The following is a 23195-nucleotide window of genomic DNA, read 5'->3' as shown; positions in this document are numbered from 1 at the left end:
AACACGAAAAAACAGGACTGAGCGTCCACACAGGCACCGCACTACTGATGCCATTATTTAATTATAATGACCAATCACCCCATGCACTCGAACAGCGACACAAAAGAGACGGAAAATAACACGAAAAAACAGGACTGCGCGTCCACACAGGCACCGCACTACTGATGCCATTATTTAATTATAATGACCAATCACCCCATGCACTCGAACAGCGACATAAAAGAGACGGAAAATAACACGAAAAAACAGGACTGCGCGTCCACACAGGCACCGCACTACTGATGCCATTATTTAATTATAATGACCAATCACCCCATGCACTCGAACAGCGACATAAAAGAGACGGAAAATAACACGAAAAAACAGGACTGCGCGTCCACACAGGCACCGCACTACTCCTTGATGGTGTACTCAGAATTCCGAAAAAGCGTATTTTTCATCAAAAAAACACTGAAAAAGTTTTAAAAATTCTCCCATTTTCCGTTACTCGACTGTAAAAATTTTTGGAACATGTCATTTTATGGGAAATACCCATAAAAAGTATGGTCAAAAATCTGCCGCCGAGTAATGAATTTTAGAAAAAATAGCGATTTTTGGAAAAATCGAAATTTCATGCAAAAAAAAATTATCAATTTTTTTATATAAAATTGAATTTGCAGTCAAAAAGTACTGTACAGATTTTTAAATAAATGGCTCCGTTTTCAAGATATAGCCACCAAATTTTTTTTAAAGCAAAATTTGCGCAGTATTTCGATTTTTAACTCTAAAAATAAGACAATTTGTGAACATTTTTTTAAAGTTCAGAAAAAGAAATGGAAGTTTTTTAAGTTTCACCCAAACAACCCATCATTTTTTAACGTCGATATTTTTAATGTTAAAACATGAAACATTCGTTCGTTTTCCGATCTTTTCGAAAACAGTATTTTCAAAGAAATGAATCAAGTTAAACATTTCAAAAGGGCTTTATATTGAATGATTGGCCCTTTTCAAACGTCAGACACGTTTCAAATTTTTTCAATTAAATTGTTTTCAAAAAGATCGGATGTTATTCTGGGACAATTTCAAAGAATTCTTAGCAAAGCGTTTTTTTTCAAATTTAAACCTAAACCATTCTTTTGAAAGAAAGGCAGACAAACATAATGTTGTAAATAATTCTTATAGTTTAAAATCAAATATGTCAAATGCTAATACAGATCAGTTTGGTGTTTTCGGCAAAGTTGTAGGTTATGAGTAGGACTTTAATAATTTCATGATTTTTAAAATCAATCCTAATGTTTGAAAATTACCAAAACAATTGTGTTAAGCTGTTATTGAGGTGGATAGTTTTAAATACCACTTATTTTACCTGATTCTTATAGTATCAAACACTTCATTTCACACAGACCGGCAATGCAATCCGGTATCCCATTCAGAACAACAAAGTCGCTGCCTCACTTGGGAGTTGGTTCGAAGTTTCACGCGAAGAAGTTGGCGCCAAGCGTTTCTCTTTAGTTTTTTTTTGTGCCCTGACTCAACTGTGTGGATCGCGGAGAAAAATGGCGAGAAAATGCAAAGGAAAATAAAATTAATTAAAAAAGTCTTATAGCGAAAAGTTCCGCCTCCCTGGTCGCTAGTAAGTGGGTGGTTGGGTGAGTTTTGTTCGAGATCCCATCTTGGCCATTTTGGTGTGCTATCTTGATCCTTTCGGGGCATGGACGGACATGAGCATGGAGGGGAAAGGATGATGGTCGCCGGCCGGTCGTGTGTTTGAGTTCAACAAAAGCCAGAGAAAAGCAGCAGTTTGGAAATTCATTAAATCTATATCCTTTTTGGCCTTCGGTATAGAGTGCTTAGCGAGCGGCAGCTTAGAGCAGCGAAGGATGCTCGGAACAAACACAAAGGGATGAAACAGGAAGGAAACTTTGCGTGGGCGTTTGTGGAAGCTTCCTTTTTCTTTGGCCTTACTCTTCTCTCTCTCTCGCTGCCTTCATTTAATTTTCTTAATGTTTGATTAAGTAAGAACAAATAGAGCCTAAGTAATCTCCGTTAACGGAGATGAACAGCACAGTCTTGGGAAAAGTTTCCTGCCTCCGGATAAACTGCTTCAATTTGGATTAAAAGTAATCACTTGATTAACACAGAAAGGTAAAGATCAGCAGCTGAAATGAGTAGTTTATTAGGATCTTTGGCTTGATTTTTCTTTGAGGTCGCTGTTTGGATCGATCTTAGACAAATAGAAAAGATTAAAGTCTCGAAGTACTTACATTCTCCTTTTTATTACTAAACTTCTCCAGTGTGTCCTCGAGCCACTCCCACTGCTTCTCCGACTCGTGGCTGTTTGATCCCGATAATGCACTGACGTGGCCACCGACACTACCACTACCACTACTACTGCTACTGCCGTCTATCCTACTAACACCACCACTACTACTGTAGCTGTTCCGCCTATCGCTGCTGTACACGGGATAGCCGGGACCCCCGGGGCTGCCCACGACGATCCCGTCCCGGTGGTAGTGCTTGCCGAGGCCCATGTGGTGGTCCCGGTCGTAGCCGTGGCCCCCGGTGTAATGGATCGACCCGTCCGGGCGCTGCTTCACCGCCGACGAGTGCGACTGTGAGTACTTGGCGTCGTGGCGCATGTAGTTGGTGTTTAAAGCTATTATCCGCAGGTTGCTCTTGGTTTGCTCGATCGTGTAGTAGCCACCTGAAATTGGAAGATTTTGAACGAAATTTCAGTTTAAAAATCTGTAGATAGTAACCAAATAAACAAGAGTAAACCGTTCCGTTTACTGAGACAATGATGCTCGTTTCGAGAGATTTCTTGAACTTTTATCGATATCAAATCAAATCAAATTATTCGCTCTACAGCATTGCCATGGCGTTCTCGATTGCGAGATTCCTTACGCTTACCCCTACACCACGGTCCCGGATTTTTTTTTCATCGATATAAGTGGCTTTAATTGGCATTTGTTCTTGTCATATTCATTTTTATTTATTCTTATAGCCAATAATGTGAAGTAGCAAATTCGATTAGTCAATGGTTAAATCAATTTTGTACAATGATTCACAGATCATACTGAACATTAGGCGTTCGATTCGACATGCAAAAAGTGGACTTATTCCCGAGATTTTAACCAAACCCATAAACATCGGTCCAGAGGTTTTAAGTTCTGGACCATGTATGAGAATCGATATCGATATCCAAATCAAAAGAAGTCATTTTACGTCATTTGTTTTTCCATACAAATCTCCTTATAATTTTGGAAGATGGTCAAACAAAATGGGTTTGTAAATGTATGAAATTTTATATTTGGAGTAGGATTCCTAAAATAAGTATTTAAAACCAAAAAATATTTTTTCAAAGAAAAATCAAATTTGATACTTTTACAAATATTCGTTTTTACAGGTTATTTAATTCTTGAAAGAAAAGAATAAACCAGAATAAACAATATTAAGCTGAACAAATTTATTTTTTTCCAAAAGCAGGCCATAAGTATTCTGAGATACAGCCTCACGAAGAATTAGAATCGCTGAAAATTAATTTCTCTAAAGCTTGTAAATGACGATGTTTCAGTAAATATTAGTCCGATTTTCAATGTTAAAAATTTAAATTTTTGCGAAATTTTCAAATAATTATATCAGCTTCAACTTTTTGAAAGGGCTTAAAATTATAATACTTTTGAACTATTTTTTAACGTTCCAAGGCTCATTTTTACCGTATCAACATGAGTGATACGAACTTATGCGACTGTGGGCAGGGTTCAGGACATCGACCATCTCGTATGGGCGTGACTATGTAACTATGTTCACAGAATTAAATTGAAAGATACCCTCAGGGCCCGAGGAAGACCACCAGAAATCCCGATGCGAGACGCGTTATCTCAACTAGACCCTGATGTTCTCTATCCGATCTATCAGTTCCTCTTAGATTCCAACATATCTATTTAGTTTTCATCCAGTTAGTTTTCCTTCAGTTAGTATAACTCGCCTTCACGCAAAGCCGTCGTTTCTGGTTTGCACCGGAAGCAAAGCAAGATCGCCCCAGCAGCTGGACACCGAGTTGCGGCTGATAACAAAAGTAAAGGTCAGCAGAGCCAACCAAGACTCCTACACAATCCCCCTTCCCTTCTCACGCCTTGTCTTTTCAAATCAATCCCTTCCCTACTAACCCCGAGTAGGCTGCGGGTAATCGGCTCCACCGGAAGCAAAGCAAGATCGCCCCAGCAGCTGGACACCGAGTTGCGGCTGATAACAAAAGTAAAGGTCAGCAGAGCCAACCAAGACTCCTACACAATCCCCCTTCCCTTCTCACGCCTTGTCTTTTCAAATCAATCCCTTCCCTACTAACCCCGAGTAGGCTGCGGGTAATCGGCTCCCCTCCCACTAACATTTACACACAAGATCCTCTGTAATTACTCTTAGCTTTGAGAAAAATGTAATAACAAAAGCCGACTCGGTCCAGTTCCGAAAAGGACATAATAAAAATAATTTTATGAAAAAAAACTATTTTTAACTGAAAATAAAAAAATATCAAAGTTTTAATATTTAATATTGAAGATCAGACCAATAGTTTACGATATCTCGTAAAAATTACAGGCTATTTCATCCGGCCCGCGACGGCATTGTGAAAACAGTTCTATGACCGGCCCTAAAGGCTGTTCATGAGATACTCAATAAATATATTGAGTGTCCAAATTAGAAAATAATCTTGAGATTAAATTTTAAGATAAAACAAAACATTTATTTGTTCTATTTTTGAATTGACATAAATTTGGCTAATTCAACGTTTTGTTTGAATTTTGCATTTGTATTTTTTATGATTTCATTGCACATTTAATTTTTTTTATATTTACAATTTCTATATTGATATTTTCAGAATCAGTTATTTAAGTTGAAAAATGTGCAAAAAGACTGCAAAAAGACACTCAATTTAAATTTCTTTAACATTTTGGCTGTTTTTACTTCTAATTAATTTATTTTTATTTTTCAACAGCAAAAATAATGTTGTTTTTCAGAACAACTTTTCAATGATAAAGTTTTGCTGGAAAAAAGCTTTAAAAAAATCAAATGACTTATTTTCAAAATAAAGATCGTTGCAAATATTTTAAAAAATACTTTTAAATGTGTCAAAATAAGTTTTGAAATCCGATAGATTTTTTTTCATAAATTTTAATAATTTTTAGAAATTTGAAAAATGACGAATAAAAAACTACCACAAATATATTTTTCTACACTTTTTTGTAAATTTCGTGTCTTTAAAATCTTTCTGAAATGTTTTGTAAAAAATTTAAATAAAGGTGCACAACAATTGTTTTTTCGTTAAAAAGATTTGAATCCAAATTTCGTTTCAATAAATTTTATCTTGTTTCGTTGATTTTTCAAACTTGAAAAAAACATGCAACGACTAAATTTGAATTTTTTTAGTCAATCGACAAAGTCAATTACAAAACGATTTTAACCAAAACAAATAAAAATAAATTAAATAAACACATCATTGAAAGTTGTCTTAGTTTTTCTTTCTTAAAATCAGAATATATGAATCTTATTTGCAACACCACATTGTTTATTTGTTTACTCGAAACAACGTAATAAAAAAAACTTTATAAAAAAAGTATACTTTTACCAACATTAGTTCCGGCCCACCACCACATAAAAAAAAATCAGATCTGGCCGCAGGGCCAAAAGGTTGGGCTCCCCTGCTTTAGATATTTTACAAAATAGTAAAAAAGGAAAAAAAAACATTTTTTTTGAAAAAATCATATCTGCTATCCATATTTTGCACCAAAATAAAACATTTAAAATACATTCGAAATTTAAAAAAATATTTTTTTCGGTAATTAAATTTTGAATCAGAGATAATTGATTTAATTTTCTTTTGTTCTAACAACTCTTACTGAGTTTTTGTTTTCGAAAAAAATTTTTATTTTTTTAAGGCAGGAAATTTTACCAAATAAAAATCATTATATATATATTTTTAATGATACTTCACAAAAGCAGTAAATTGTTAAGCCTCATAATTGAAAAATATAAATTGATAGAGTAAAATTTAAAATGATCATTATCAATAGTATCTAAATAAAATGAATTTATCAAACAATTATAACTCCGCATCCATACATCTCTGTGGCTCAAAATTTGCCTTTTTCAGTCAAAATCAGGGGCAAAACATTTTTTTCTGCATTGAGAATCATATTTAGCATGTTTGGGCTGGATTGAAAATATTTTGAACTTTTATGAAATTCATTCCAATGCAAAGCACCGCAAAAAGTTTTTTTTTCGCAAAAAATAAAATTTTCGTCAATACTTAGATATTTTGAAAACTAATGATTGCATAACAACTGGACAGGTGCATTAAGCATTTTAAAACACTTTTTTTATTCACATTTTGAAACCATGGCTCGCATATTCAATTTCAAAACTTTTTTATTTTTTTTGTCCATCCCTCGACATTGGTCAGAGGCGAGGGACATAAACTTATATTTGCAACGGCCTGACTGTAAACTATTCAAAATAAATTTAGTATATTCTCCTACGGGAGCGAATGGGTTTCATTGCCACATACAGCAACAGATAACGATATTTTTTTCCAAATTATTTGTTTTTTTTTTTTTAATTTTATTAGTTACCATCATCAGGGGTGACATTGGGTCATACAAATTTCATCATTTTTGTATGACCCAATGTCACCCCCAGACCCAATGTCTCCCCTAATGACGGTAACGTTTTTCTTTTTTCTTGTTGAAATGAAATTTCACAACTCTAACATCCAAAAGGTCTAACATCATTAAATGCAAATTAAAACTGATAATCTTTGCAATGAATTATAATCGTCACATAACAGTTTCCAACATGCAAATGATTGTGCAAAATTCCCCTTCATAAATTCCATAAATCGTCATAAATTCCATCAAATGACTTGTGGACACACAAAACTGCCTGCCAACCGTTCGTCCGTCGTCAACCTCAACCTGGGGGAAGCACTAAGAAATTCATCTCTTCACTAGCGCCGCAGAAAAGCGGCGATTGCTCACCTGGGAAATGGCAACAATCATCCACTTGAATCGAGGCAGAAAAGCACAGTAATACAATTATGCAAATTGTGTTTACTTGTACTTTCTTGGGCTGCTTGAGCTGGGTCTAGCCAGGTATAGCTGCTGCTCGTTCTGATGCCACTTTTACCAGGAATGGCACTTTCCTTGAACGGTTTTCTTGCCTCCTGACTTGTGTCCACACCTTCCCCCGGTGTGGTGTGTTTGCCGAGACATTCCGCCGAGTTTGGTCTCGGTCTCGTCTCCCCCAGGAGGACATAAACAACTTCCTCAATCAAATATTCACCCGACTCTAATCGCTTTCTCTCGCTCTTATTCACTTTGGCCCGACTTTCACCTGGCGTTAGGTAAGTTTGTCCGTCTGTCCGTTTTAGATCTGTCCGTTTGTCATCGTCATCTCGGCGCGGTTGCCAGATTTTGAGATTTTTAAGTCGTTTTTTATGTCAAAAGTTGTTCTGAATTTTCTAGTTTTTCTTTGTCAAATAAAAAAAACGCTTATTTAAAGATGTTCTGGCACCACTGCCGCCATAGACTTACCTTTCTCGAACGTCTGCAGTGCCTCGGAGGGCAACCAGTGGCGCCACAGCTCGCCCAGCTGCACAAAGTTGGGCGTCCCGTCGTCGTGACCGAGCACTGGGAACACGAACTGCGACGGGAAGGTGCGACTCATCAGCTCGGTGATGTTCCGCAGCAGCTCCAGCCGGTTTGGCTCGTGGAGTCGGCGCGCCGAGTGGGACAGGCCATCACTGGAAAGGGGGACAGCAAATTGTAGGTTTTATTAGTTTTGATTATTATGTGATTTTTATATAACAATTGTTACCAAAATAGTTAAACAAAAACACATCTTTAAAGATTTTTCTACAACAAAAATTTAAATACTCAAAATATGTAAATAATCAAAAACAGAAAAAAATTGAAATCCATTTCGGAATGAGAAAAACACAAGGTTAATATGTACATTTCTCTACATTTAATATGTACATTTCTCTGTATGGTTTTCCAGTTTCAGCACAGTGGCAGAATTATAGCTTAATTAACTGAGTGAATCCTTATACTGATTTTCGTGGTTATTTAATTTGCCTTCATATTCAAATTAAGAAAACTCAGACATGAAAAACTGACACTTACGTCCTTTTGTTATTACAAAGGCAAGCCAATAATGCAATTATCACAACCTGAACATCTTTTAAATGCCTTATAATTATATTTAAGTTTGATAAAACAAACAAAAAAAGCTCTTAAAAGCTTTCACATTCTCTCTCGTTTCAACTCCGTAAAAATAATCTGCCAAAAAAACGTCACCACTGAAAAAACACGATGCTGCAATTGTATAATTTGCTTGTCTTTTGCCCCACTTTCCCCCTTCCCCTCCAAAATGTCTGTGTCGACACAGCCAAGTGCTTTTCCCCGAAAGGGATAGTGGTGCTGGTGGCGGTGGCAGATAGAAAGCTTTCACTAGTGTTTGCACTGGAATCTCCGAGTTCCGAGTGTGCCGAAAATGGGAAATTGTCAGCTGTGTCTCGCTTTTTCCTTTTCCTTCCGTGTTTCCAAAATTGGTTTCCCAACGCTGTCACCCGTTCGTTGAGGTTGGCTTGAACTACCACCGTCCTGAGGAAGACAAATGTTTGCTCTCGAATTGATTCCGGCGCCGTTGCTGCTGGTTGAGAAGCTGGAAGGTTCGTTCGATGGAGACGCATGGTCACCGGTCAAAAAAAATTTTTTTTGCACTTTAAACATTCTCAAAACTCGCCGTCATGTCATTTAGGCAAACCACCATTTTCGCCCCCTTCCCCCCAAAAACTACCGAGCGAAATCGTGTTTGAAGTGAGCAATTTTTGCAATTAAAATTAGAAATAATATCCTCTCCGCACTACCGAGGGGGGTTCTGGGCGAGGACCAACTTTCAGTGGTCAACCGGAAGGCTTGAAAGTGGGCCATTCGGGAGCACTGGCAGGCAGTCATGACGGTGACGACAAGTGGGGAACTAGCAAAATATGCAAATGTGTGCTAATAATCCTGTTTTAAAAGGGGGTCCTTTTTGCTGCGTAATTGAATTCAATTCTAGAAATGTTTTTCTCTCGAGTTTTGTTGATGTGAAAAATGAAATTCATAATTATGGCAATAATTACATTTTAAAATGTTTAAACCTTTACTATACTGAATAAAATGGCATGAAATATGAACAAACTGCATATGATTGTTACCTATAACACAACTTAACAATATTTAGGAGACCCAAAGTAAATCTTCTCTATATTGGAAAAAACTAAATATAGAGTCATGAATTAAAAAAAAAAACACTCTCTTTATTTTCGCATTTTATTACAATGTAAAATTTTGGAAATTTGGTGTCAAAATGACTTTTATGTAAAATTGGACGACCAATTTGGTTGCGTACTCAGAATTCCAAAAAATACATTGTTTTTGTTTTTTTTTTTTTTTTGTAACATTGCAGGGTTTTTTTAAGAGAAGTTCTGCATAGTGATTGAGCATTAGCGTGGTTCACGGATATATGGAAAAGACAAAAGTGTTCAATTTCATTTGCATCAACCGGAATTTAAAGCACTGGCACATGGCCTTCCTCTAACGTGGGATTTCTGCTCCAGCGCCTCTGACGAGACAGGAGAAACCGGGACCGACGTTTTACTTCACCATCCGATAGAAGCTCAGTGGATAAGGCGGGAATCGAACCCGCGTCTCATAGCATCATCGGGATCGGCAGCCGAAGCCGCTACCCCTGCGCCACGAGACCCAACTGGAGCAACTAAACCTTTACCAAATAAGCTCAAATATTCAGGCTAGCTTTTTGGGCCACAGTACTTTAAAATTCCAGTTGATGCAAACGAAATTGAACACTTTTGTCTTTTTCATATATCCGTGAACCACGCTATGAGCATACATTAAAAAAAGATATAAAAACATAAGGTGTTTATGTATTTAAAACCATAAAAGTTATCGTGATTTTTCGAACAAAATAAATAAAAATAAAAAAGATACTTTTTTATTTCCTTTAGTTTGTTGTTCGTGTCTGTTAATTTTTTTTTTAATTAATAATATTTAGGGGTTGTATATTGCATATTTGCGTTGAAAAAATTAATAATCTTGTTTCAAAGATTTAAGTTGTTAAAAGAAATATAACTTTTAGAAATTATTGAAAAAGCAGCACATTTTAAAGCAAGACTAATTTAAATGCAATATTAAATTTTAAATAACAAAACCACAAAAAATTTAAATTTTAAGGTAAGAATTTATGAAACAGGCTCAATTCTTTGCCTGTTCTAAATACTTCATTACACGATAAAAAATTGTGTTATTTTTATTTATTACCTCTTCAATGATGCTATATTATCTCAATTTAGATATAAAAAGTAGCATTACCCAGAAAAGGGTAAATTTAACCTTTTTAAGTGGTTAAATTACACTTTTTTTCGGACATAAAATATGTAATGATTCCCAGATGTAATATTACTATTATCATTTTTTACTGTTTATGGAATTGAGCTCATTTAAAACTTCATTTGAAAGGATGAACAAAAATCCTTCAATTTTAGATTTTGTTGATCGGGAAACTAAGTGATGTCTAACTTTAGAAAATGACAATTCTGTACTTGGCCAATTCACAGTGATAAAATCTTGACATTTTATTGAATGAATCCTATAATAAAATTGTAAATACTTATAAAAACCCTGCAATGTTACAAAAACACAAATTTAAAACACATTTTTTTGGAATTCTGAGTACGCCATCAAATCGGTCGTCCAAGCATGCATAAATTTTACATTGTGAAAAATATGACCTAAGTCGTGAGAGGGATACACACAACGTCAACATTTATTTGTGAGACCTGGGTAATAAAAAAATGGTCCAGAAATATCGTCAAAAACGTGAAATGTCATGATAGTAAGAAATGAGAAAATTTTGGACAGATTTTGCAATTATTTTTTTCAAAACGTAATAGATTTTTTTCCAAAAATTGTTAAATACTTTTTGATAAAAAACATCGCTTCTTTTTTTATTTATTAAAAGGCAAATATGATGAAAGTTGACCACGATTGTCAGCATGGGGAAGAGGGGGTTGTAGAATACTTTCTAGAATTACAACAAAAATTTATCAATGACAAACCTTACATCTAAGTCTGCAAAAAAAAAGAAATAAATAGATTAAACGTGATATGGATTGGCAATAGTTCTATTTTTTTTAATCCGAAAATGGTAGAATCGTTACCATGAAATCATAAGTTGAAACACTCTAAATATTTTTTTCTGTTATTTTTTAATTTGCTAGACATTTTTTTCCAACAGTTAATTTAAAAATAACAATACGTTATGTGAATTAAAGCCAGATATAGTTAATTTTACTTCAACTAGACAAAAAAGGATAGCATTGAGAAAGATTCTCCTGACCAAGCTAAAATTTGATGAGACTGTTAAAATTTCTAAATCAAGCAAAAGTCACGATTTGCATCAAGATTTGACCACCCCCTTCTGTTTAGCAAAACAAACTACGATATCTCGAGATCCCCTAATCGTAAAAGATTAATCTTTGAATCGAAAAAAACGTTGTATCGATTTTTAGATTTAAAACGATTTTCAGTGTATATTGCGCAAATAAAAACTTGTTGCTTTTCCACTTAGAATGCGTATTTGAACATTTTTCCATCGTGTTCTTCAGACTATTTGACGCAAGAACCAGTTTTTGTTTAATATTGTCAAACTAAAAGTTCACGAGATATTGAATTTCGAAGGTCTGATTTTAATAATTTATTTCAAATTTGATTTTGAGAGCTGCACGTTTGACGTGGAATGACACATATGGAATAGGAAATGGTTTATGGGGATTAAAAATTATCTTATAAATCATCAATTATCCATTCCATCTTGTAAATTGTAAAAAGAAGTTTCAAAACAGGGGTGAGATCTATTTAAGAGGAAAAAGCAGTCACGAAGTTTATGGATGATCTCTTAAGAAAGACGACTCGGTCCTTACCAGACCCCTGCTCCAAAATGGACCTAACGAAAATTACATTTAGACAATTAACCCATATGCCAGATTTGTTTATTCTAAGAAAAATCCAATCCATGCCCATCGAAGTTTACCGAGTTGAACATTTGTTTGCAATTTTGGAAAACATTGCTAAAAAGTTGAAGTTTTGTGCAATCAAAAAATCGAAAATGAAAATGATTGAATAAGAATAAATAAAACATTTTTGATTAACAGAAAGTATTATCACTTCCAAAAAAGTTGAATTTGTTAGAAATAAGCTCGGACATAACTAACAACTTGAGAAATTTTCCGCAATCGAGAAGATTTAGCAATCTCAGCTCACTGACTGCTTCACCGCTACAATGTTGGCTTAACACCGGCAGAGATGATGTATAAAACATTGTCGGTTGTAATTACATATTTATTTCCACATAAGATTATCCCCCTGGCTGCTTCTCACAGTTATACACGTGTGTGTTCATGTGTGGCCACGTGTGGGGGCGCACGAAGCCACTCTGGTTTCTTGTTGCCCTAACCTAAAAACCACGCCAAGACGACGACGACGACGGTGTCGGATCCAAGGACGACGATGTTGGCCCAAGTAGTCCTGGCCCAGAAGTGCTACAGCAATTCAAGTACCAAGATTGTGACCTCCCACTCTTTCTCTTTTTCTCTAGAGCATCTTTGGGACAGGGTGAGACAAAACTACACACAGAGCACCCCGGCTACTTAAGTTGATGCGAGCCACTTTAGGCGCACTTTAGGTGTTCCACCTTGACGCTCTCGTTCATTCTGTTCCAGGCTTCTGGCCTGCGCCTGGGTCTGGGCTTGGGCCCAACCGTCGTTCACCGTCTACCAGCACGGGGCTTCCACTGGAGAAATTGTGCATGGTTGGGCTTCCACGTGGTAGGGCCGTATGTAGTTTCGTACGCCACATTGAGCTCGCTATAGGGCACTTGAGCGTAAAAGAGCCTTTTCTTTCTACGGAATTATAATCTCAAAGTTTACCCCCAGCAACCTTACGGCACCTCCCCCTCGTGCTCTTTATCAGCCAAGCATAATCAAAATGGTGTTAAGGATAACACGCCCCACCGCCCGCCCCACGTGGCACATTCCAACAATTCCCGTTCCAAACTTGAGCCGGCAAAGTTCATCGGAGGCAGCAGATTTGCTCCCCCAGCCTGACGTCGGAGAAAGGTGGAAAGCCACCGGAAATTAACTGATTATCAATGCATGAATCTCGGGGAATTCTCGCCGAAAGAAGCCCACGTGGCTGAGCGAACTCGAGCGCGCGGTGTACAACTCCATGATAACTCAATTTATTAGCAATTACTCACGTTTTGATTGTGCAGTAATCCGCGTGGGGTACACCTCCGCAGGAAACGCGATGAATAGCTGAGGGTGGAGGGTTTTAGGTTTTTGTTGACCGGAGAAAAAAATTTCCTCCGGGCAATAAATAACGGAATGAAGCGGAATGTTGTGGAACAAATTACTCAGTTATAAAAAAACATGAGAGTTGTGGAGATTATACCAAACAAACAATACGTCTACAGTAGAAGTTCTAAAACATTTTTTTACATTTTTTTAGTACAAATAACTGGAACGGTTTTATAATTTGAAATATAACCTGGAAAAAATCATAAATATGTATATTTTTAAATGTAATTCAACATTTGTATGTAATTGCACATCAATTTGGATAAAATTCTATCCTAAAGAAGGTAATATTTTTTATTGAATAGTCATCATTAACACACTTAAACAAGTATGGTGATATAACATCGAGAAATTTTGACAGATTTGAAGTCAGAAAAAAATGTGTAAATTTAAAACTTTTTCCACAATATTTTATATAAATTGAGATAAACTTACATCAACATCATTTATCCAAATTTCAAACATTTATTTTGTGCATCGTTCAGTTGCCATAAGCTTAACGTTATTGAGTATTATTTAAAATCTTGAAACGAAAAAGGCCTTTTTTATTGCTTAAAATTATGATTTTCAGTAGCACTGAATTTTCATTTTTTTTGCATTTCAAAACGAACGTTACATTTTTAACACCATTGTTACACTTTTTCTTTAATTTTCACATGTTTCAGCAAATTTTGAGCTTAAGCTTAAAAAGGACGATTTCTGAAATATTGAGAGTTTTGGAAAGAAAAAGCCATTATTGAAATGCATCCTAAATGGTTTTTAAAAAATATTCTGACGAAAAAAAAATCAGCAGAAAAAAGGTACTGCAAGGCATTGTGAATCGAAAATTCATTAAATTTAAAGGATTTTTAAATAAACCCAAACATACTTAAACTGTTTCTAAAATCAGAAAAAAATCTTCTGCTCTGATTTTTCAAGCCGATTTTGAAGATGATTCAAAAACAAAACGATTGTGTACTCGACTAACATAAAAGATGAATTGAAATCGATTTCATTTTTTTTAAATTTTTTAAACATCATCCATTAAAAAATAATGCGAAAAAATAAAAATAAAAATGATTTTAAAACGTAGAAAAATCCAGACAAAAAAAAAAGTAAATCAAAATAAAAAAATTTAAAAAAAAACAAAATGGCTTGTTATATGTTGCCCTTTTAAATATAGTATATTTTTGTATTGAATTTTTATTATTTTTCAATTCAATTAATATTAATTTTACAATTAAACCATTAAACCTTTTGTTGATCAGACCTTCGAGTACCAAAATAAGGAAATTTGTTTTCATATGAAAATATAAGTTAAGAATATTATAATTGCTATTTTTTAAATCAAAAGCTTTCCAAAATAAAATTAAAATAAATAAAATATCAAAATTGATTTTTGTTGTCCATTCATCGATAATATATCGAAATCGTACTATCGAGAAATTTCGATCGTGAACCAAGAAATTACGATTACCTGCAGTCATTTCAAATTTTAATGATATTTTTATTCAAATTTTTCTGCTTAAAGTTTTCGATTTTAAACTTTGCAGAATACATTGCACAAGGTATATTTAAGCATGTTTAATCAAATAAAGGTGTCTTTTTAAACTTTTTTTAAGTTTGGAATAAATCATAAAACATCAGGAAAAAAATATTTGCATAAATTCATTTATATTTTGTTATTTCGTGATTGAAGTGAAAAAATCATATATATTTTCTATTTTGCCCATTTGCTTTCAATAATAATTATTGTAACAATTATTGTTGTGCCACCCCTCAACCTTGACCACAGTTGAAGGACAATAACTTTAAGTAACACATACCATACATTTTTTAACATTTTTTTTAAATCATGGATTTAATAATTCTTTCATTTAGTTGAATGAATTCCCCACCATTCTACAAAAGCTAAAAAGAAAAACTTAATGTCCGTAAAAGAAACATATCAAAATTTTCAAAAATCCCAAGATTAAAATCTGAAAATTTAACACTGAAAATTTAACATTCAAATAAAATTTTAATAATAGTTATTTTTTGTCTGTTATAACAATGAAAAACGAGTCGTTGTGGAGTAGGCTTCTTTTGTGGACCTTGGGAAGTAATTGACAAAATTTAAGAAGCTAAGTCGCATCAAAACACATCCAAACAACTACCCCAACCATACCAATTTAGAAAAATTTGCCAAAAAAACATACTTGTGCTATGATAAAACCGATATCAGTACAAAGTACGTTAATGCAATTTGATTTAAATAATTTTCCAGCAACATTAATATTTATCGCCCCAGCTTCAAGCAATATCCGTCTCCTGCAAAATTCAATCGACCACCATCATACAATGTCGCCGTCAAACCAGCTGCACCCGTTCCGATCTATAACTTCGATAAAACAATCAAAAGCACTCCCCCTCGAGCGCAGTGGCAGCAGCATCGAGAAAATTGAATATTTAATGCCCTGTGCATTAGCATTTTCAATTGAGTGAATTTTCAAATCAACTGCACCGAACAACCCCGACGGCAACCCCCCGTTCGGTGTCGTCGTGGCATTTGCAGCAAAAGATTGAGAAATCTAATATCATGAGTTGACTCGGGGCGGCAGAGGTGACAAGGGGGGTGCGCCCCACCGACCCCAAAAAGCAAGATCCAATCGCTTTAATTTAAAAGACATTTCCTCTCCCAGCCCACCTCACCGTTGCCACGTGGAAACCCTTTTTTCGGAAAATTCCACTCCCCCACGGGTCGTGATAAAGCTTTTAAAATAATTGCGATCTTTTGGCAAACTTCAAGAGCCGACATACAGCGAAACAGTAATGCGAAATGTTGCGCGAATGAAAATTTTATGCTGCACTTTCATGTTTTCTCCGGTGGCAATGCCGTGACATCCGCCGGAGGAAGCTTTGGTTGCCATGGGAAGCGGATGTCGGTAAGGCAGTGTGGCGCACTTCCCGGAAATCGGTGGCTTCCACGCCATGAGAGAGAGAGAGAGAGAGAGAGAGAAAGTCGCTAGCTCGCACGGGATTTGTTTCCTGTCATTTTCCGGGGGAAAACTTTTGCGCTTGAGGAAACAATCAGGTAAATTAGCTTTTGAAGATGGTGTGGAATTTTCGATTGACTTTCGGAAACATGTTCGGTAAGATTGTTCAGAAATAGACTGACTGACTGTTAGCGAAAGTTTTGCTACTTTTTCACATGAGATTGAAGTGAGTGAATCCACAGATAAAAACTAAATGTTCGATTTACAGTCGTGCCTCGGTTTAGCACCGCATATGGGGGATGCAAAACCGAGGCGTGCATAACCGAGGCACAGAGCTTATGGGATTTTGGCTATATGGGAGACATTGGCTTTAATCGTACGAAAAATCATGCAAACATCAAAAAATTATAGTGTTTTGGAATCGGGATGATGTCAGCTATCCATTAAAATGATTATTTCATGAAAGTTTTTACAAAAATACGTATTTTTCCTGTGTTTCAAAAATGTATATTTTTTTTCTCTAAGGAAACCAACAATATATTGTTGTTGCAATATGGGTATCAAATGATCAGGTTTTTTTTTCATACATTTTGGATGTTATAATAACATTTTTAGAAAATACTCCAAATTTTCACAAAACTACGTTTTTTCGAAAAAATACTCAAAATTTTAATTTTTACAATTTGGGTATCAAACGATCGGGATTTTTTCATACATTTCGAATGTAATAACAACATTTTTAGAAAATACTCAAAATTTTCACAAAACTACGTATTTTCGAAAAAAAATACTCAAAATTTCAATTTCTACAATATATAAATCATACATTTCGAGTGTAATAACAACATTTTTAGAAAATACTGAAAATTTTCACAAAACTAAGTATTTTCGAAAAAAAATACTCAAAATTTCAATTTTTACAATATGGGTATCAAACTATAATAATATAATAACATAATAATAACTGCAATAACTGATTTTTTTTTGAAAATACGAAGTTTTGTGATAATTTTGAGAATTCAAAAAAATTGATTACATTCGAAATGTATTAAAAAAATTCCGATCGTTTGATACCCACACTGTAAAAACGGAAATTTTGAGTATTTTCTTTGAAAATACGTAGTTTTATGAAAATTTGGAGTATTTTCAAAAAAATGTTGTTAATACATTAGAAATGTATGAAAAAATCCCGATCGTTTGATACCCACATTGTAAAAACGGAAATTTTGAGTATTTTTTTCGAAAATACGTAGTTTTATGAAAATTTTGAGTATTTTCTAAAAATGTTGTTATTACATTCGAAATGTATGAAAAAATCCCAATCGTTTGATACCCACATTGTAAAAACGGAAATTTTGAGTATTTTTTTTTTCGAAAATACGTAGTTTTGTGAAAATTTTGAGTATTTTCTAAAAATGTTGTTATCACATTCGAAATGTATGAAAAAATCCCGATCGTTTGATACCCATATTGCAATAACAATATATTTTTGGATTTTTTAGAGAAAAAAAAATGCATTTTCCAAATACAGGAAAAATACGTATTTTTGTGAAAATTTTCATGAAATAATAATTTTAATGGATAACTCAAATCATCCCGATTCCAAAACACTATATTTTTTTTATGTTTGCATGAATATTCATAGAATTATAGCCAATGTCTCCCATATAGCCAAAATCCCATAAGCTCTGTGCTTCAGTTAAGCACTGGGCCGTGCTTAACCGAGGCAGCTGAACGGTGCAAAACCGGGGCAGTGCAAAACCGAGGCGTGCAAAACCGAGGCATGACTGTAATAGTTTTTTTATCTAGGAGATTTTTCCCTGGATTCCCACTTACAGCCATGCCTCGGTTTTGCACGCCTCGGTTTTGCACTGCCCCGGTTTTGCACCGTTCAGCTGCCTCGGTTAAGCACGGCCCAGTGCTTAACTGAAGCACAGAGCTTATGGGATTTTGGCTATATGGGAGACATTGGCTATAATTCTATGAATAATCATGCAAACATCAAAAAATTATAGTGTTTTGGAATCGGGATGATGTCAGCTATCCATTAAAATTTTTATTTCATGAAAATTTTCACAAAAATACGTATTTTTCCTGTATTTTGAAAATGTATGTTTTTTTCACTAAAGAAACCAAAAATATATTGTTATTGCAATATATGTACCAAATGATCAGGTGTTTTTCATACATTTTGGATGTAACAATAACATTTTTAGAAAATACTCAAAATTTTCACAAAACTACGTATTTTCGAATAAAATACTAAAAATTTCATTTTTTACAATATGGGTATCAAACGATCGGGATTTTTTCATACATTTCGAATGTAATAACAACATTTTTCGAAAATACTCAAAATTTTCACAAAACTACGTATTTTCGAAAAAATACTCAAAATTTCAATTTTTACAATATGGGTATCAAACGATCGGAATTTTTTCATACATTTCGAATGTAATAACAACAATTTTAGAAAATACTCAAAATTTTCACAAAACTACGATTTTTTGAAAAAAAGTACTCAAAATTTCCGTTTTTACAATGTGGGTATTAAACGATCAGGATTTTTTCATACATTTCGAGTGTAATAATAACATTTTTTGAAAATACTCATAATTTTCACAAAACTACGTATTTTCAAATAAAAAAACACTCAAAATTTCCGTTTTTACAATGTGGGTATCAAACGATCGGGATTTTTTCATACATTTTGAATGTCATAACAATATTTTTTGAAAATAATCCAAATTTTCACAAAACTACGTATTTTCGAAAAAATACTCAAAATTTCAATTTTTAAAATATTGGTATCAAACGATCGGGATTTTTTCATTCATTTCGAATGTAATAACAACATTTTTAGAAAATACTCAAAATTTTCACAAAACTACGTATTTTCGAAAAAAATACTCAAAATTTTCGTTTTTACAATATGACCTTTTAAATTAAATTGAAGCATAGTCTCAATCTTCCTGCTCAGCGGATTTTGCCAGAAGGAGAAGACGATGATCACGATACAAAATGAACACTAAGCGATCTAAATATACTGTTTTCAGACTGGAATAGATACCAAACTGTCACACGTAGCACTACGGTGGTTTGAGATATCTAGAATCTCAAGGGCCTCAGTGGTAATGAGGTGGTTGCGGGTCCAAGTCCCGTCGTCCCTTAGAAAAATCGGACACATGACGATACAAAGTAACAATTAATGAAAAAATCTCAACCATGTGATACTCATATTGTAAAAAACTGAAATTTGGGGTATTTTTTTCGAAAAAAACGTAGTTTTGTGAAAATTTGGGTATTTCCACAAATTTGTGTTATAACTTTTGAAATGTATAAAAAAATCCCGAACATTTGATACCTCTTGTGAAAAACAGAAATTTTGAGTATTTTTTTCAAAAATACGTAGTTTTGTGAAAACTTTAAAGTATTTTCATTTTTTTAATAACTTTCGAAATGTATGAAAAAATCCCGATCGTTTGATACGCACATTGTAAAAACGGAAATTTTGAGAAAAATTCGTAGTTTTGTGAAAATTTTGAGTATTTTCTAAAAATGTTGTTATTACATTCAGAATGTATGAAAAAATCCCGATCGTTTGATACCCACATTGTGAAAACGGAAATATTGAGTATTTTTTCAAAAATACGTAGTTTTGTGAAAATTTTGAGTATTTTCGAAAAATGTTGTTATTACATTCGAAATGTATGAAAAAATCCCGATCATTTGATACCCATATTGAAAACCCCTATTGAAATTTTGAGTATTTTTTTCGAAAATACGTAGTTTTGTGAAAATTTTAAGTATTTTCTAAAAATATTGTTATTACATTCGAAATGTATGAAAAAATCCCGATCGTTTGATACCCACATTGTAAAAACGGAAATTTTGAGTACTATTTTTTAAATTGGTAGTTTTGTGAAAATTTTGAGTATTTTCTAAAAATGTTGTTATTACATTCGTAATGTATGAAAAAATCCCGATCGTTTGAAACCCGTATTGTTACAATTAAAATTTTGAGTATTTTTTCGAAAATACGTAGTTTTGTGAAAATTTTGAGTATTTTCTAAAAATGTTGTTATTACATTCGAAATGTATGAAAAAATCCCGATCGTTTGATACCCATATTGTAAAAATTCTAATTTTGAGTATTTTATTCGAAAATACGTAGTTTTGTGAAAATTTTGAGTATTTTCTAAAAATGTTATTGTTACATCCAAAATGTATGAAAAAAACCTGATCATTTGATACCCATATTGCAATAACAATAAATTTTTGGTTTCTTTAGAGAAAAAATATGCATTTTCGAAATACAGGAAAATTACGTATTTTTGTGAAAACTTTCATGAAATAATAATTTTAATGGATAGCTGACAGCATCACGATTCCAAAACACTATAATTTTCTGATGTTTGCATGATTTTTCGTACGATTAAAGCCAATGTCTCCCATATAGCCAAAATCCCATAAGCTCTGTGCCTCGGTTATGCACGCCTCGGTTTTGCATCCCCCATATGCGGTGCTAAACCGAGGCATGACTGTATCTATTTGGTATTGAAATTTTCTAAAACATTGAGTTATTTTTTAAAAATATTGAAAATTTGAAAAAAAATATCGAAAATTTTGTTTGAAAGCAAAACGACATTTCATTCGTAAAGTACCTTACATTTTTTTTTCGATTAATAAGTTATAGCTTTTTTTAAGTTAACATTTTTGTTTTGTTTTTGTTGATTTTTTGAGTTAAAGAAAAGGCTTATTTCAAAATATATTTTTTAAAGTTGATTTTTTTTTTAAATTTTCTGATCCTTTTGTCAAAAATATAAAAAAATATAATTTTGTCTAAAATAAAAAAAAACAATTCGCAGGTGACACCTTTAAATTGAAAAATAATAGATATTAGAAGTTATAACTCTAAAATGGTATATTTTTTTATAAAGAATGAAAAATCGTTTGAGATTTCTATTGGTTATGAGCATAATTTTTCAAAAATCATTGTATTTTTTAATTCATGTCTCCTTAACCAGCACCAACCAACCAAATGTATTTTTGAGTCTCTCAAAACATATAAAATTATCAAAAATTGATTAAGATATTCAAATAATCAAAGTCCAAATCATTGATTTCATTTTGCCGAATACACCAACTCGGTCAGAAAATCCTTTCTCAAGTTACAGATTTTCAACCCCCAAAATTGTATGGCAACTTGTATGGAAAAATTTACGATGCAAAATTACTTCTATTGATCTAGAAAATGCATGGACCAAAATGACCAAAATGACCAAAATGACCAAAATGACCAAAATGACCAAAATGACCAAAATGACCAAAATGACCAAAATGACCAAATTGACCAAAATGACCAAAATGACCAAAATGACCAAAATGACCAAAATGACCAAAATGACCAAAATGACCAAAATGACCCAAATGACCAAAATGACCAAAATGACCAAAATGACCAAAATGACCAAAATGACCCAAATGACCAAAATTACCAAAATGACCAAAATGACCAAAATGACCAAAATGACCAAAATGACCAAAATGACCAAAATGACCAAAATGACCAAAATGACCAAAATGACCAAAATGACCAAAATGACCCAAATGACCAAAATGACCAAAATGACCAAAATGACCCAAATGACTAAAATTACCAAAATGACCAAAATGACCAAAATGACCAAAATGACCAAAATGACCAAAATGACCAAAATGACCAAAATGACCAAAATGACCAAAATGACCAAAATGACCAAAATGACCAAAATGACCAAAATGACCAAAATGACCAAAATGACCAAAATGACCAAAATGACCAAAATGACCAAAATGACCAAAGTGACCAAAATGACCAAAATGACCAAAATGACCAAAAAGACCAAAATGACCAAAATGACCAAAATGACCAAAATGACCAAAATGACCAAAATGACCAAAATGACCAAAATGATCAAAATTTTTGTTCATCGTTGGATAACTAATTTTGAAACACTGACCGATAAATTTTAATATTTGACAATCAGTAAAACTAGGAGAACTTTACCCTTTCTCAGCCTATTTCTATTATCGGCCTATCAGCACTTTGATCATGAATTACAGCTTAAATAAAGTGTTTTTGACTGTTCCAAAGTAATAAATAGCTCAAATTAAAGTGAGCAAGCAACTCTTCATTGTTGATACATCTGAAAATGTTGATTTAATAGCGGAAAACGGCAAAAGTGATGAGAATTGGTCGAACGGCTTAGTGTGATTAAAATGGGTATATTTCCCCTACCTTAAGATTTTGTAACTGAAATAGAGTCTATAGAAATTTTCAAGATTTTATGTTGATATTTTAGTTGAAATGACTTCAAAAACTGCTCTTTTGAAGTCACACATGTTAATGAGCTGGAAATTCTGAAACAAGACGTTTCGACATTCTTAAGAACTCCAAGAAAGTTCAGCTGGATTTTGTTCTGGTTTGGTTTTGCTTATTTCTCATCTGATTTTGTTTCGTGACATTTCAAGTTGATACATATAAGATTCCAAACACATGTCCCAACGTTCACGGCCATTACTCTCAAATGTTCACAAAACCCCGTGGCACGTTCAGCGAAACCAAAATCAAAGAATGAATACCTCCGGCGGCGGCAGCGCAGGTCGTCGATGGAATTTGCTCCTATCGAATAACCGAAATTGAATGCTCTCTGATGTTTGGTATGCACTTGCTGGAGGGAATTCTGGGAAAACACCGCCGCAACAACTCGAAGCGAAAACATCGTTACTACATACTTTGATTATTTGGA

General features: G+C 33.7%; 1 protein-coding gene across 2 annotated transcripts in view; it reads right to left on the bottom strand.

Annotated features, from left to right (window-relative positions):
• The window catches only part of LOC120424419 (acid sphingomyelinase-like phosphodiesterase 3a), a 128754-nt gene that overhangs the window by 37466 nt on the left and 68093 nt on the right, over positions 1–23195 (bottom strand). For both annotated transcript variants that reach the window (XM_039588529.2, XM_052709408.1), the window contains exons 5-6: positions 7566–7774; positions 2244–2683 (exon numbers count right to left, since the gene is read on the bottom strand). In XM_039588529.2, coding sequence (XP_039444463.1) covers positions 2244–2683; positions 7566–7774 — 649 coding nt within the window. The remainder of the gene's footprint in view (positions 1–2243; positions 2684–7565; positions 7775–23195) is intronic.

Source organism: Culex pipiens, chromosome 3, assembly GCF_016801865.2.
Source record: "Culex pipiens pallens isolate TS chromosome 3, TS_CPP_V2, whole genome shotgun sequence".
NCBI lineage: Eukaryota > Metazoa > Arthropoda > Insecta > Diptera > Culicidae > Culex > Culex pipiens.
The sequence above is the reverse complement of the archived record's forward strand: the minus strand, read 5'-3'. Positions and strand labels throughout refer to the sequence as shown.